This window comes from Vulpes vulpes, chromosome 6, assembly GCF_048418805.1.
Source record: "Vulpes vulpes isolate BD-2025 chromosome 6, VulVul3, whole genome shotgun sequence".
Taxonomy (NCBI): Eukaryota; Metazoa; Chordata; class Mammalia; order Carnivora; family Canidae; genus Vulpes; species Vulpes vulpes.
The window spans coordinates 85,029,179-85,047,057 of NC_132785.1; the positions used below are offsets into that span (position 1 = coordinate 85,029,179).

The 17,879-nt window shown below is 33.5% G+C and overlaps 1 protein-coding gene across 3 annotated transcripts in view; it reads right to left on the minus strand.

The window, feature by feature from the left end:
* The window catches only part of MDGA2 (MAM domain containing glycosylphosphatidylinositol anchor 2), a 768,370-nt gene that overhangs the window by 41,844 nt on the left and 708,647 nt on the right, over positions 1-17,879 (minus strand). For all 3 annotated transcript variants that reach the window (XM_026000757.2, XM_072761491.1, XM_072761490.1), the window contains 2 exons: positions 4,748-4,925; positions 117-137 (listed from right to left, as the gene is read on the minus strand). In XM_026000757.2, the coding sequence (XP_025856542.1) occupies positions 117-137; positions 4,748-4,925 (199 nt within the window). The remainder of the gene's footprint in view (positions 1-116; positions 138-4,747; positions 4,926-17,879) is intronic.

The window sequence follows — 17,879 nt, forward strand, 5'->3', positions numbered from 1 at the left end:
TATTCCATTTAAAACCACATATGAACATTTGCTAAATAATCTTAGTACGCCTATTAGTTTTCTATTTTTCTTAACTGTGAAATGCTGTACCATTATTAAAATGAAAATATACTTACTCAAATGAGGATTAACAGGAGCTACAAGAAAAGCAAAAAATAATGTTAGCATGGTTTGAATGTCTTTTATAAATAAAAGTCTAATCAGTGTCTCATAGATCCTTATCAAAACTTAATGATCTTCCCCACTGTGACCATGGAGAAATATGTCTGCAATCCATTCTGTTCTAGAGGATTGAATAGAATCTACTTTGGAGCTCAGCAATAACAGTCTCAAAGTACCCAAAAGATCAATGCTAAATAGCATGTAGGATTTGTTCATTTTCCAAGGAATGGAGTTGCTGATCTTTTATATCTTAACTAGTGCAAAGCCCCCCGGAAATAAAAACTCAAACTGACAATAGGCCAACCTATAATCTAGATGTTTTAACACTGAAAGCAATCATCCAACAGAGATTACACCTAAGTTTTTTTGCTATTATCTACTTCTGGTGAAAATAACATGGTGTATATGAAAATAAAGCAATCCTTATATCATATTATTATATGCACCCTAAAACAAATAGCTGCACCAGTGCTGCTTTAATTACATTAACACACGCACACACACATACACACACACAAATCGTTATAAAATAAACAGCAATACATTTTTTATGCCCCAGAGACATATTTATCTAAAAAACAAATTGTATTTACAAGTGACAATTGATTTCTACCTGAAACAGAATGAATACTTCACATTTTACTGAAACAACTACAAAATATATCTATCTAACGGACAAAATGGTAACTGTGTATATTGATTAGTTATTGAGCACTTTGAGAGAAAATTTCATTCCAGATGAAGTAAAGCATTGCTGTAGTCTCCCAAGATTGCAATAGGCGGTTAATCTAACTTGCAGAAGTTTCTCTGGTCTGTTGTTAATTCCTACTGTTTACCATTAACCACTTTTGTTAAACTTGGACGTTAAAGTATGGTAGATGGTAAAAAATGCATACACATGTACAAAGCATGTTCATAATAATTGTCACATCATTACATTGAAACCAATTTTAATGAAGTGAGTTAGTTTTTTAATCAAATATTTTTACTATTTTGTATGAAAGATAGACTATATCTACTATTTTTTTTCCTGATTCTGTTTCCCTATTGCAAATTATGAATAGGTAAATAGAAAGGGGACTATATATTATTAGTTCCATTAAAGTGGAGAAAAAATAATAATTCTTTTTCTTGCAAAATATCAATATATTATAATTTGAAAATTAATTAGTAAAAATGAAAATAATTTCATAATCAAAATCATATGAAATTATAAAATTGACTATGTATTACCTCACAAAGAAGTAAGCATCTTTGAATTATGACTTAGTTCTAAAAAAGAATGTCATACCTAACAGTTAATCTCTGTCCAGACTAAGTTTTACTTGAGTCTTCTGCTACAATATAACTAGTCATCAAATTCACTATAATTAGATTTAACCTTGTGAAAATTTGCTGTTCTAAATTTTAAACATTGCAGTGAGCCCATTTTTCCTGTTTTTTTTTTTTTTAAGATTTTATTTATTTATTCATGAGAGACACAGAGAGAGAGAGAGAGGCAGAGACACTGGCAGAGAGAGAAGCAGGCTCCATGCAGGGAGCCTGATGTGGGGACTCGATCCTGGGACCCCAGGATCATACCCTGGACTGAAGGCAGGCACTAAACCACTGAGCCACCCTGGGATCCCCATTTTTCCTTTTATTAATTGAAGTTTTGTGTGTATTTTTTTGTAAACATTTAGATACTATTTACATAAATTTTACCTAAATCTATATTATAGTAAAGAAAATTTAACTAAAATATTTAAGATATGGGACCCCTGGATGGCTCAGTGGTTGAGCACTTACCTTCGGAACAGGGCGTGATCCTGGAGTCCTGGGATTGGGCTCCCTGCATGGAGCCTGCTTCTCTTTCTGCCTATGTCTCTGCCTCTCTCTCTCTCTCTCTGTCTCTCTCTGTCTCTTATGAATAAATAAATAAATAAATCTTTAGAAAAATAAAATAAAATATTTAAGATTTTAGTAAGTATGCCTAAGAATAAAGCTAGAGTTGAAATTATCATAACATCTATTTTCCATAATTATTTTTCATTTTACTCTGTTGCCTCAGAGTTTTCAATAAAACTGCTGAGCTTATAAAGATTTTTTCCCTATTTCTCTTTAAGAAAAGTCATATAATTTCTAAACTTAGCAAAGGAACATGGATGCTCTGCCATGAAATGGTGAACTAGCCTTAGTTCTTTTCAGAGTTTGTCATTTCATAGTTGTTTAACTCAGAAGGATACTGAAACTTTCTGGGTTCTAATATCTCCTTTTTTAAATGAATGGATATTAGTGCATTGTTTCTAATGCTCCTTCATATTGAATTGTCTACAGCTATATAACTTAGGGACAGGTAGCATACAACTTAGATAAAAGGAGATAATAATTCATATTTCATAAAACATAAAACCAAAACTTTAGAAAAAAATATATTGAGATGCTATCTAATTGTGTGCCCAATAGAATCATGGAAGTAATTACAGGATAACAATTGTCATTGCATTAAATTTTATTTATTGCTATTGAATATTAATATTTACATTTTTTAAAAAGATATATTTTTACAGAACCACTTTCAAGAAAAGATGTGCAGTGATTCTAATGTTTTTAAAAATGTATATTTTTAAAGGACCATATTCAAGAAAAAGTTATTCTGATGCTTTTACATCCATAATTTCCTATGGATATTCTATGCTACATTGTATACTTTCTTGTTAATGAAAATTGAATATATCTAATCGATGAGAAGAGAGTGAAAAAATGATTTCATATGAAAAATGACTGCAATGAGATTTTGATATTTCACTGTATTTTTTATTTTATAGTATTCAGTTTCCCTCTTAAGTAGGAAAATCATGCTTAATGCTAAACTGGAGAACTCCAACCGCAAAAACTACATTCTATTATTTTTTTTAAATTCAAGCCCTAGTAATCCATGATAAAGATAATAATATTTTACTAAAGTAATGAAATAAATATGAAATATTTTGCCAGTGATCCATTCAACCCTGAAAAATATATTGACAATTCTAGAAGTAGTTCCTGAATATCGTAAATTTCAACTAAAAAATTACATAAATTTCAATTGATAAAATATTAATCTTTTTCACTAACATTCACACAAACACACCCACATACATTTGGATATTTTTTACATTAGTAATCCAAAAGAAAAAATGACGAAAAAAATAAACTAAGATGTACTTCAACAGGTTGCAATACATCCATGCAATAGGATATCAAAGAATAAAAAAAAACCGCACCATTAAGCCTCAGATGTGGAAAAACCTTAAAGGCATATTGCTAAATTAAGTAAGTTAGTTTGAAAAAGCTATATGTTGAATTACTCCAACTGTACAATATTCTAGAAAAAGCAAAACTACAGAAATAAAAAGATCAATGGTTGTCAGGGTTGGGGGAGCTAGGGATGGATAAGTGGAGCAGGGGACTTTTAGGGCAATGAAACTATTCTGTATGTTACTGTAGTGGTGAATAAGTAATATTATCAACTTATCACAATTCATATAACTGTACAACACAGTAATAAACACTAATATAAACTAGTTGTTTTAATAACAATATGTCAATATTCCTTATCTTCTAGTAGTTTTGTAGTTTCATGTTTTATAATTAGGTCTGTGTTCAATTTTCAGGTAAATATAAAATGCATAAAGTTTGTATTTAGATTCAATATTTTACATGAAATTTTGCTAAAGAAAGATGTTAATAATATGGGAAACTGTGTTAAGGGGAAAGGACATATATGGAAGCTCTTCTTACTTGCTGCTCAATTTTTTTTGTAAATCTAAAACTGCTTTAGAACATCAAGTCTATCTGATATTTCCCACACATTTCTTCTCCCTTCCCTTATATTGCCTTTCACTATTATTTATATTCCCCAAATGAATGAGACCATATAATGTTTGTCCTTCTCCGATTGACTTACTTCACTCAGCATAATACCCTCCAGTTCCATCCATGTTGAAGCAAATGGTGGGTATTTGTCGTAGGGGTGGTGGAAGGGGAGGAGGTCAGGGGGTGGGGGTGACTGGGTGACGGGCACTGAGGGGGGCACTTGACGGGATGAGCACTGGGTGTTATTCTGTGTGTTGGTAAATTGAACACCAATAAAAATAAATTTATTAAAAAATAAAATAAATAAAAGAAAAAAGAAAAGAAAAAAAAAGAAAAGAAAGGAAAAGAAAAAAAAGAACATCAAGTCTATCAATTAAAAAACAAGCTTTGATAACATTTGCTAACTCTTAATCATATAAATTTTAAAAACATCAAGAATTTAAAAAAGAAATGCAGAATTACTGTATCATAATTTATGTCAACTTATTGTTGACATTATGACATAGATTCAGTGTTAACTAAAACATCTTACATTTACAGCAAATATTACAATTGATGATGATTAAGTTTCCTGGGTTTGTTTTTGGGTTTTTTTTTTTTTTTTTTTTTGGTCATGGCTGATGATCCAGAAGATCATTATGCTAAATTTGAATTTTAGCTTTTATCTAACTTTATTAAATAATTGCAATGCACATATTTCAGATCATTTAATATCCAAATAAATACTTTAAAATAAAAGACTACTTACCACTGTATTTAATGACACGAATTGTTGAATCTCCTTCACCAAATTTGGTGAGAGGAGTTAGTCGGACTTCATAGGCTTCTGGTTTAATCAGCTCAGTCAAGTTATATGTAATTAGTTCTCCTTTTTGAATATTTCCATTTATTTTAATCTCTTGTTCCCACCAACGCTGCTGTCCAGCCTGAAATCAAAGGAATTATGTGATAATATTCCCAATATCTTCTTCAGTGATACTTTCTGTTTCTAACAAAATGGACAAAAAAGCATTCTGACATTTTATTCAGTAACAAAGTGATATTGTATTATATGAATACATTTTATTAAAGTTCAAGCTTCTAAAATAAGCAAACAAATTTTATAGATGGTTGCAGATAATTATTAAATTATCACAGACTTGTTTGGCTGGTTTAAACAGATTTAATTAATATTTAATATTAATAGAGGATAAAACAATAGTTCATTTAAAAAAAATAATAGTTTGAACTGCAGTCTCAATTTTCTGTGTGAAGATAGAAGCTTAACTACTTTTTTAATTTTTAAAGATTTTACTTATATATTCATGAGGGACACAGAGAGAAAAGCAGAGACATAGGTAAAGGGAGAAGCAGGCGCCCTGCGGGTAGCCTGATATGGAACTTAATCTCAGGAACACGGGATCACAACCTGAGCCAAAAGCAGATGCTCAACCACTGAGCCACCCAGATATTCTTTTTTTTAAAGTTTTTATTTAAATTCCGGTTTGTTAACATACAGTGTAATATTAGTTACAAATGTACAATATAGTAATTCAACATTTCCATACATTACTCAGTGCTCATCACAGGAAGTGTGCTCCTTTATCCCACTGCCTATTTAACCCATCCTCCCACCCACCTCTTCATGGTAACCATCAGTTTGTTCTCTACACTTAAGAGTCTGTTTCTTGGTTTGCCTCTCTCTTTTACCCCTTTGCTCATTGTTTTGGCTCTTAAAATCCATATGAATGAGATCATAGGGTATTTGACTTTCTTTAACTGACTTATTTTGCTTAGCATAATATTCTTTATCTCTATCCATGTCATTATAAATGGCAAGAGTTCATTCTTTTTTATAGCTGAATAATATTTCATTGTATATATACCTTTATATCTTCTTTATAGTCAACTGATCTTTGACAAATGAAAAAAGATAATACAGTGGAACAAAAATAGTATTTCCAGAAAACTGCAATGAAACACTAGGCATCCACATACAAAATGTTGAATCTACATACAAATTTTATACTTCTCATGACACTTAACTGGAAATGATCACAGACCTACATGTAGAACATAAGACTACAAAACTACTAGAAGATAACATAAAAGGAAAGCTAGATGACTGGGGGCTTGGCAATGACTTTTTAGATACAATATCAAAAGTATAACCCATGAAAGAAATAACTGATAAGCTGGACTTCTTTGAATTAAAAATTTCAAGACAATTGAAAGAGAAGCACAGATTGGGAGAATATATTTGCAAAAAGCACATCCAGAATATATAAAGATCTCTCAAAATTCAACAATAAGAAAACAAAGAACCCAGTTAAAAAATGAACCACGGAACTTGAAAGAAAGATGCTCCACTTGTATGTCATCATAAAAATGCATTTAAAACAAGATGTCACTGCATATCTATTAAAATAGTTAAAATCCAGAACACTGGCAATACCAAATGTTGTTGAGGTTGTGGAGCAAAAGTTTCTTTCATTCATTGCTAATGCAAATACAAAATTGTATAGCCAATTTGGAGGATAAGCTGTTTTTTTGTTTGTTTTTATTTACAAAACTAAATATATCATTATCATCTACTCAAGCAACTGTGTCCCTTGGTATTTACTCAAGGGGCCTGACAACTTATGTTGACACAAAAATCTGCCCGTGAATGGATGTCTATAGCAGCTTTATTCATAATTGGCAAAACCCGGAAGCTATCAAGTTGTCCTTCAGTGGATGAATGGACAATTAAACCAGACAATGGGTCAAATAAACCTGTGCCAAAAAGAAATGAACTATTAAGACACGAAAAGAAATAGAGGAAACTTAAATGCATACACCAAGTGAAAGAAACCAGCCTGAAAAAGCTATATACTCTATGATTCCAACTATATGACATTCCAAAAAAGGTAAAACTTTGGAGATAGTAAAAAGATCATTGGTTACCAGGAGTTGGGGGGAGGAAGAAATATATAAGCTGAGCACAGAGACTTTTGGGACAGTGAAACTACTGTGTAGGATGATACAATGGTGGATACATGTTATTATAAACCCACAAAATGTACAACACCAAGAGTGAACCCTAATGTAAATTATGGACTTTGGCTGACAATGATGGATCAGTGCAGGTTCATCAATTGTAACAAATGGATCACTTTGTTTAGTAATGTTGTTACTTGTGGGGGCCATGCATCTGCCGGAGCTGGGGGTTTATGGGAAATCATTGTACTTTCTGCTCAGTATTACTATGAACCTACAACTACTCTAAGGAAAACTACTCTAAGTCTTTAAAAAAATGTATTGAGCCTGGGGATTCCTGAGTGGTTCAGTGGTTTGGTGCCTGCCTTCGGCCCATGGTGTGATCCTGGAGTCCCGTGATGGAGTCCCATATCAGGCTCCCTGCATGGAGCCTGCTTCTTCCTCTGCCTGGGTCTCTGCCTCTGTGTGTGTGTGTGTGTGTGTGTGTGTCTCATGAAAAAAATGGATAAAATCTTTAAAAAAATGTATTGAGCCACTTCATAATTTTATTTTATTTGCATACATCTTCAGTTTTCTTTTATTCACATAAGTAGTGTAAGTATAGTTGCTTTATAATATTTTTATATGTGAAGTCTATAGTATCTTTGTTCTTGGCACTTCTCTGTTTTCTTGTTTAATTAACTATGTGTTGATCATGTGACCAAAAATACCATGATTTTTAGTCTGGGGAGGGGTCTTTACCACGTAAGACACAGTTATATTCCTTTAGAAGAGATATACTTTTGGTTTTGATATGCTCCTAAGCACATCAGCAATATGGTTCACTTTTACTTTCACTATAAAACCCTTTGCTGTCACAGATTAAAGTGGAGATGATCCCTTGACCTTGGGTTTTGATTTCACACTAATAAGAACAGGTATTCCATAGATGCAGAAATCCAAATAGCTAATTAAAGAAAAGGCTCAGTATCACCATGTATCAAGAAAATGAAAATTAAAATCATAACACCATTTCCCACTATCAGATAAACAAAAACTTATAAAATAGCAATATTAAGTTTTATGTAGATATAAAACAATGAGAATTTTTATACATGTCAAGAACAGAGAGGGTGAGAGGAGTGGAAGGATGGGTTAAGATTTGATTCCACTTAAGAAGCTAAGAAGTTAGCCTGCAACAGTATTACAGATACAAGCAGAAGACTAGAGATAACTGGGTCAAAGGGAAAGACTCAGGACATACCTATAGCATAGGCTGTACCTTCACATTGTTTCCCTTGTCTCCAGAGTCTCACAGGGGATGAAGAAGGACCCAGGTGGATTTTGCACATGCCTTTGGTTTGTATCACATCTGAGGGATGCTGAGCTTAGTCTCTCTCTCTCTCTCTCTCTCTCTCTCTTTTTCCCCTTTTGCTTGTTTGTTTTGTTTCTTAAATTCCACATATGAGAGATACTATATGGTATTTGTCTTTCTCTTACTGACTTACTTCACCTAGCATAATACTCTCTAGCTTCAAACCAAGAAATAGACTCCTAATATAGAGAACAAACTGATGCCTACCAGCAAACTGATGGCTACCAGTTAGGGTGGGGGTTAACTAGTTGGATGGGGATTAAGGAGGGCACTTGTGATGAGCACTGGGTGTTGTATCAAAGTGTGGAATCACTATATCGTATACCTGAAACTAGTATTACGCTGTATGTTAACTAACTAGAATTTAAATAAAAACTTAAAAAAATAAACTTCAGTATTTTATTACTGACAGTAACAAAATCTGCTCAACCATTACCAAAAAGGAAACATTATATTTGTTTTACTGGACATTAAACAGACCTTCCTCTGCTCCAGAGGGAGATAATATCTCTGTTTTCCAAGGATGCTTGCTATACAAATGACCGTCAAAAGTAGGATGGAATAAAAAGACAGTGCTTCTGCACACATGATATGCCAAAAAAAGCAAGACATCCGTGAGAAATTGACTTCTAAAAATATAGTCTTGATGAGTACTGAAGAGCAATTTGGCAATAAAAAAATATTACAATGAGAATAGATAAACTCTTGCATTTATACACATGGAAATAGAAATATTCATGGCATGGAAAACACAGAAAATGATCTAAATCACAGTAAGAGATAAAAAATAATGAAATTGTAGACTCTTCATAAAAAGTACTACAAAATATAGTATGAAAAATGAATCTAAGCTATATGCATCATCATGGACGAATTTCACAAAAGTAATATTAAACTAAACTTAATTTTGAGACAGGCATATTATAAAAATTAAATTTAAAGTATGCATTTTCAAGAGGGATGCACAGCTATGTATTGAGTGTAAAGAAATGCAGAAAATAGTAAATACTAAGTTCAAAATACTGGTCAGGAGGATCAGGAGAGCACTAAAAGAAGATGCAATAGTGAAAGAAAACAAAGGACTTCACTCTTTTTCATGATTTGTTTGTTTGTTTCTTTAGATTGGTGATAGATATACAAATTATGATATAATTTTTTAAAGATTTGTTTATTTATTCATGAGAGACAAGAAAGAGAGAGGCAGAGACACAGGCAGAGGGAGAAACAGGCTCTTCGAAGGAGCCCGATGTGGGACTTGAACCTGGATCCCAGGATCACAACCTAAGCTGAAGGCAGCCAACCAGCCCCGAGCCACCCAGGTGTCCCATGATGATATTAATTTTTTTGTATGCCTGAAATATTTCTCTTTGTTTTTCGAAGAGAAGACCGTAAAATAAAAGTTAGAGACAGGCAATAGTGAATTGCCTTAGACTCTAAGGCAGTGTGGTCTTGGGTTATTTCCTACATCTACATCTGTGGCTACTTCTTCTCCTCCTCTTGCTGGGCTGCTTTTTCTTTTCCTGAGTCCTGATTGTTGATGGTCACCAGAGCTTTATATGCTGTGTTTTTTGATACTCTGTGTCAGTTGTTCTCACATGCAGGAGAATCACAGGACAATCTTGTTAAAAACCACCAAAATTCCAAGTCTTAAGCACCAGTGTTTCTGCTTTAATATGATTGGGAAATATAATTTAAAAAAACTACCTCTCCCTTTATAAGGCAATTTAGTTATTTTTTAAAGATTTTTTTAATTTTACATTTTAAAATATTTTATTTATTTATTTATTTGAGAGAGAAAGCATGAGCAGAGGGAGGGGCAAAGGGAGAGGGAGTAGCAGATTTCCTGTTGAGCAGGGAGCCTGCCAGTGGGGTTCGATCCCAGGACCCTGGGATCTTGACCTGAGCTGAGGGCAGATGCTTAACTGACTAAACCATACAGGAACCCCTATTTATGTATTTTGAGAGAGAGAGAGAGAGAGGCAGAGGGAGAGGGAATCTCCCGCAGATTCATAAAAGGGGGGCCCCATTAAGGCTCGACCTCATCACCCTGAGATCATGACCTGAGCTAAAACCAAGAGTCAGATGCTCAACCTACTGAGACACTCAGGTGCCCCTACAGGGCAATGTAAATGCTGATGATAACATTTGGTGAGGCACAGCTCAGACCACCTTATTGAGACTAGTAGATTCTTCTAACACCTCTACATTGATTACTGCCTAACTTGCACCTTTAAGTCAAGTTAAAAAAATAATAAAAACAAAAACCACACTATATCTATCACTTCTTACTATGTACCAAACACTATATTAACAATATTGCACTTCTTATACTTAATCTAGCACAACCCCAGTAAGTAGAAACTAATACTAAGCTTGTTTTACAAATGAGGAAAATGAGGCAGAGAGAATTTAATATAACTCTTCTAAGGTCATGTAGCCAGAGAGTAGCAACTGCAAATTTGGTTACATCCAAAATAGCTCTTTCATTCATCACTTTTTCCTTGCTTCTCCAGAATTTATAGTTCTTTATTTTTTTTTCACCAGAGCCTTTATTTAGTTACAATATACTTATAGTATTTTTTTTGCATATAGATTACAAGCCAGAAACAATTTCTTAATAATTTTTATACCTGCAATGTCTGGTCATTAGTTTGATAAAGATGTGGTCAGATTAAATTCTAGCATGCATTGTATATTTAACTAGCCTCCAAAGGGTGCAGTAGGCAATCCAACTTACCTCTACCACATACAGTCACTGAATTTACAAAAGACCTAATTGAACAGAAAGTATTTTAGTCATGCATAGTTGATACTAGACGCTACAAAGTTCCTATTAGTTCTAGAGGCCAAGTGTTCTAAAAAATAATAGAATGTAATCTTTCACTGCTTTTAGATTTTAAGCTAAAGGCAAAGTACTCTCATATCAGACGATAGATAAAAGTAGTTTAAACTCACAAAAATATATACTATACAGAATAATTTAACATTTAACTATTATTTAAAGACAAGCAAGTTTAATCAATGTATCCTTTTTTGTATGTTAATAGAAGCTCAAAATCACTCACTATTTGTAGTACATCACAAGGGAGGATTGTAGGTATTCTGTTGTTATAATGAGATGCTCTACTCAAGTAATTTTAGTTGGCAGATACAGTGATGTTGTTACTTATTACAAACTCTAGAGTACATTACTTCATATGTGTATTAAAAAAACAATAACTTTGATTCCAAGTCTTTAATTTTAGAGTTGTAATGAAAGTATATACTTCAGCAGTTGAGGAATAAGCAATTAAATATTTCATATTGTATCTCAGTGAGCTGTGCAAAACATAAAAATGTGAAACTAAATGCAGTGTTTGCATATACACATAAGAAAATGCAACATTAAAAACAAAACAAAACAAAACAAAAAAAGCAACATTAGTTGGCTGTTTGGAGGTAATACCATAAAATTCTCAGAGAAAGTGGCACCCCAACTGTGAGAGTACGCCATACTCATGTTCATATGAAAGCAATGTGTTAAAAAATTCTTACCATTTCAAGTTTTTTAAAAAAAATTTCCACTTAACTTTTACTTTTCCTAGGAGATACATTCCTTTCAAATGAATTAGGGGATGGCCTTAAAACCTAGAAATACCCTACAATGAAGTATTTTATTAAAAGCTGTGGTTTACGGTTTTTACCACAGAAGATAGCTAAAAGGCTATTATTGAAAAGGTTTCAGGAGGGAAAAAAACACTTTTTTTTTTTTAAAGGAATAAAATTAGCTCCTTTAAGTAGAAGTCTGCAATGGACTCTGAAATGTGGTTGGAGGAGGGGAAGCTGCTATCTTTTCCTTTTCTTTTTGTACATAAACCTCTTTCAGCATGATAAAGAACTCCAATGAAAGATACTGTGTAAGTAAGAACCTAAAGGAGAAGAAGACAGAGTACACTAACTGAATATAAGACATATACCACCTATGGGAATCCCTGGGTAGCTCAGTGGTTAAGTGCCTGCCTTTGGCCCATACATGATCCTGGAGTCCTGAGATGGAGTCCCACATCGAGCTCCCTGCAGGAAGCCTGCTTCTCCCTCTGCCTGTGTCTCTGCCTCCTCTCTCTCTCTGTGTCTCTCATGAATAAATAAATAAAATACCTTAAAAAATAAAAGAAAGACATATACCATCTATTTTGATGTAACCTATAAGAAAGATACTGATAGGGGTGCCTGGGAGGCTGTTTATTAAGTGTCTGTCATTGGCTCAGGGTGTGATCTCAGCTGGGAGTCTGCTTCTCCCTCTCCCTCTGCCACTCCCCCCTCTTGTGAGCATATGCATGCATGCGCTCTCTCAAATAAATAAATGAAAAATCTAAAAAAAAAAAAAAGAGATACTGGTACACTCATTTTATCAGAAACTTCCATTAATGTTTACCAGGTACATTGCTGGTAGAAACAGCAGCTGATATTAAAAACCCAGGCATACTATATAGACCTTAAATCATATATTATTATCCTACAGAATCTAAACTAGATACCATTTTGATGGGTTAAAATCCAGATGTCTTACAACCTCAAAGAAAGGTGACATGGACTTTTTAAGATGCATTATTACTTTAATAACTAACATCTTAGGGGATAAAGGGTTAATAAATAACATGGCATTATATTTACCTTATTTCTATTTCCCACTAATAATAGTATATATTTATCTTTTAATTAATACTCTTTCTTCTTTCATTAATACAAAATTGAGTCTTGTTCTTTTCATACTCAGTATGAAATCTTCTGAATTAGAGACATTTCTGCAACAGCCTTTTTTTTTTCAGACTTTGCTCAAGATAACAGTGCCTTTGGAAGTGACAGCATATATATATATTTTTTTAGATATACAGCTGTTTAATACTTTTTATGTGTCATTCCTCTTTGGAAGCTGGTATAATTTTTCTTAATTGAATCATGTTTAGAGAAAGTTACATAGCTTTTCTTGAAAGCTAGCCTGAAGCTTTTGGCAGATTGATTTGTAACTACTCTTTCAACAAACTGCATCATTATCTACTGACTGAAGATTTTGTGTTGTCCTCTGAGGTATGTGGGCAAAGCCTACTGCTTTTCATTGCATTTCCATTGTTACAAAAAGGATAGGTCATTGCCAAGTACATAGTAACTTTTGTCTCTCAGTGTATATCCTGTTGCAATATTAAAAGCTTTTTAGAAAGCATGTAGAGATCTGTGTTTATTTTTTTTATTTTATTTTTTTTGAGATCTGTGTTTAAATCAGTATTCAAAGAATGCCAATAACCCAACTGTGGTGACAATCAGATTGACAGAAATCCATACAGACCAAAGTCTGTATCTGGATAAACAATATTGTCTATCCTAAATAACTTACTAAATAACTTGCTAAATAACTTACTCTAGTGTCTAAATGCTGGCAAGTTCATTTTAATTACCACCATATAATGGATTCTAAATATGGAACATTAGAAAGGTGGAGTTGGGAGATAGAATTGAGGAATTACAGCAGTGCTGTCTTTCAGTATGGATGGCCTTGTATTTCATTGTAATTTTATCTGGTAAAATTCGATAACAGCCATAATGACGCTAAAATCTTTTGACTTTCAAATATATTCTCATAATTTAACATAGGCAATGCATGTATTCATGTATACTTTAACTTCAAATTTATCCATAAACAAAATAATAAGTGCCACTTAATAGTGATCTCAGTTAATAATTGGTTAATAACTTATTTTAGGAAAGCCTGATTTCAGTAATTATGGTTTACCAATATGATGAATGTTATAGTTTTTAAGACTATGGAGAAACATGGAAAATGTCTAAGATATAATGTAAAGTTAAAGTAGCAGAGTGAAAAATGTAAACAATATGATTGTGGCTGTATAAAATACACAAATCCATTGAAAGGTCGTGCAAAATAAGAACAGCTGTCTTAGGTAGTGAGATTCTGCATGATTTAAATTCCTTTGATATTATATTAAATGATGTGGGGACATCTAACTACTATACAATATCTGGGAAATCTGATTCCAAAAGGGTGTGGTTCAGAGTAGTGTTACAGCATTTAATTGAGGAGTATTAGAAAGTTACATTCACTAGCAATTAGAGAAACTGAAGATTTCATAATTTGTTTTTCCTAGAAATTGAATGTTCTTTATATTTCTAAAATTGAACTCGATAAACCCAGATTTTAAACTCCATCACTTGGAGTATTGGGTACTACGTGGGGAAGTAATTAAGCCCATTCCCTAGTTTAAGTGCTCCTGGCATGGTAGTAGAGGATGCCTATTGCTTAGATTATCCTGTTTCCTATTGATCTTCTCTCAGACTTAGTCAATTAAACTTGGTGTTTCTTGTCCTATGCTGGCATCTTTTGCTTATATCTTTAGAACTGCCTTGGCCTCTGGGTCAATATATCTATTCAGGCTACATCTTTGGCAAATCACAGGTTGTTTGGGTCTTAGCACTGTCTGCCCTATTTTCAGAGGTTTGGTAAATTCTAACTGCTTCTTGAGTGCCACCATAAAGCAAAAGACTAGCCAAACTCCAGTACCTGAAACACTGACTCAGTCTAGCATATTGTGTTACTCACAATATGGCAGGACTCACCCTGCCAGGACCCAGAGCTTCCAGGCCAGTCTTGCATACTTCCTGGACTCCACACTGAGAGGTGAGCATAGCCTTTCTACTCACCTAGGTTATAGGTGCCTTTCTCAGGAATGTTTAGGACTTACTGATGGTCTTCTCTCACCTTTATAAAATATTCCTCCTGTGGGGGGATTCTGTGTATTTGCATTGAAATTTCTTCCACTGTTTTTTACTCCTGACATAAAGGCTTTGGAACTCAATGCTTTTTCTCTCTCAACCGCCTCTGCCTGCCCACTTCCACTACTACAACCTCCATTTGATGTAAAGCTTAGGTTTCCAAGGACATTCATTTTGCTTAGATTTTAAAAAAACTATTCAAAGCTTATTTGCCATCTTTTTAATTTTGTGCTAGTATGTGTTTGTGGGGTTGTCTTCACATTCATGGACCTCAGCATCCTCTGTTGTAACTTTAAATAATAATGGAGCAGTTGATTTAAAAAAAAAGAGATTACAACAATTTTAAAAATGCACATTTAATATTTCAAATTCCTAACTGTCCTTTTGCAATCAAAGTTTGTAATTTACACAGTAAACTAATATCAAGAAGGAGCATTAGAAAGCTACTGCATTTAGCTTTGAACGTCTTGAAATTTATTCTCTGTAGTTTTCCTAATTTACATTCCTTATCATAAGTTACCTGATTACAAAACAAAGAAAAGAACAAAACAACTCTCAAGTAAAGACAGCACTGAATGCGTCCGCAGCCTCAGTGAATTTTAGTCTTTCATGCAGTTTGCTAAGTTTTCTTTTCTTATCTACCTAATGAGCCACTGCTCTCTGTAGGGATGTGAACTGGAGATTTGGCAGTCTCTGGAAAATATCACCGGTATATAAATGAAAGACCTTATAAACATAAATCAAGGATGATTTAAAAAAAATAAGAACTCAACATTAGCACATAGAACAAAGTCTTCAGTGACAACTAAACAAAACATTCTTGCTCAGTGACCACAGAAATGGAAGAAAGAGAAGAAAAATCTAGCCTAAAACTTTCTAAAAATATTAAGGGTTTTATGACTTACAGTTAAAAATGTAGTCCCAGAAAAATTAAGACAAATATTAGAATAGAACTTTGAATAAAAGGAGGTCTTTTAGCTCCCTGAAAAAAATTTAGTTTCTGTGACAGCTAAACACTGAGTGAAGGGGTTGAAAACAAATACTTGCATTTTACACAGTCTTAACTATTAGCATATATCTTTTATGTGAGTTAACTTTACATTCCCAAGGCAACCTTTTAAAATATATTAGAATTACATGAGGATATTATTAAGTGACTAATATTTATTGAGTAACTACTATCTGTTCTTTTTTTTTTTTTTTTTTTAATTAATTTTTATTGGTGTTCAATTTACCAACATACAGAAAAACACCCAGTGCTCATCCCGTCAAGTGTCCACCTCAGTGCCCGTCACCCATTCCCCTCCAACACCCGCCCTCCTCCCCCTCCACCACCCCTAGTTCGTTTCCCCGAGTTAGGAGTCTTTATGTTCTGTCTCCCTTCCTGATATTTCCCAACATTTCTTCTCCCTTCCTTTATATTCCCTTTCACTATTATTCATATTCCCCAAATGAATGAGAACATACACTGTTTGTCCTTCTCCGATTGACTTATTTCACTCAGCATAATACCCTCCAGTTCCATCCACGTTGAAGCAAATGGTGGGTATTTGTCGTTTCTAATTGCTGAGTAATATTCCATTGTATACATAAACCACATCTTCTTTATCCATTCATCTTTCGATGGACACCGAGGCTCCTTCCACAGTTTGGCTATTGTGGCCATTGCTGCTAGAAACATTGGGGTGCAGGTGTCCCGACGTTTCATTGCATCTGAATCTTTGGGGACTATCTGTTCTAAACATTGTAGTCACTATTTAATTTAATCCCAAATTATTCGATGAGGTAGCTAAATAACTCTACATTTAACTTTATATCCATTATTATTATATTTCCACCTATCATACTAACATATTTAGAATTACTGTTTCTTAAACACTCAAAAAGTAAAATAAATGAGGAGAAAGAAAGAATAAATATAATATCCAGAAGACATACAGAAGGGACTGAATGTACAAGGGAGTCTTGTTTTTCTTCTTTTCCCACCCCTTGCATGAACATTTTGCAGCTTTTGTAACATACCTGGCATTTGAAAGGTAAGTGCTAGTAGCTTAGGGAATGCTCAAGGAAACATTTTTATTTTTAACTTTGCAGAACACATTTATCTTAGGTTGATGAGTAAAGATGTTTTTTCTCTGAACCCAAAACAGAAATAGACCCATAAACACAGAGAACAAACTGGTGGTTGTGAGAAGGAATAGTAGGTGGGCAAAATAGGTGAAGGGGATTGAGAGGCACAGATCTCCAGTTTTGGAATGGATAAATCACAGGGATGAAAAGTATACCGTAGGGAATACAGTCAATGGTACTGTAATCGCACTGTATAGTGACAGATGGGAGCGGAGCCACAACTGTGGTGCGTGTAGCATAATGTATAGAGTTTTCCAAACACTGTGCTGAGCACCTGAAACTAGTGTAATATTGTGTGTCAACTAGGCATTCATAAAAAAGAAAGAAAAAAAGAAAAGAAGGAAAGTATATTTTACGTTTTATGGAGTTACTTAGTAATAACTTTAATTATGGATTATAATCACGATGGTGTAAACTACATTGAATAACATAGGTTAGATGTGTGATTTGGTAGAGTTTAAAAGACTTGATGTATAACGGATAAAATATATGAAGGTCAGGTTTAGATAAATATTGATGTGATAATTAAATGATCTTTCTAAAAAAATAAAAAATAAATAATCTTTCTTCAGTTTGTAAAAAAATAAGTTCTTTTGGTTTAAATAGTAGAACTTATGTATAATTCCAGTAACTGCAATTTCATCAAAACAACTTCTCCTAAAACATGCCCTGA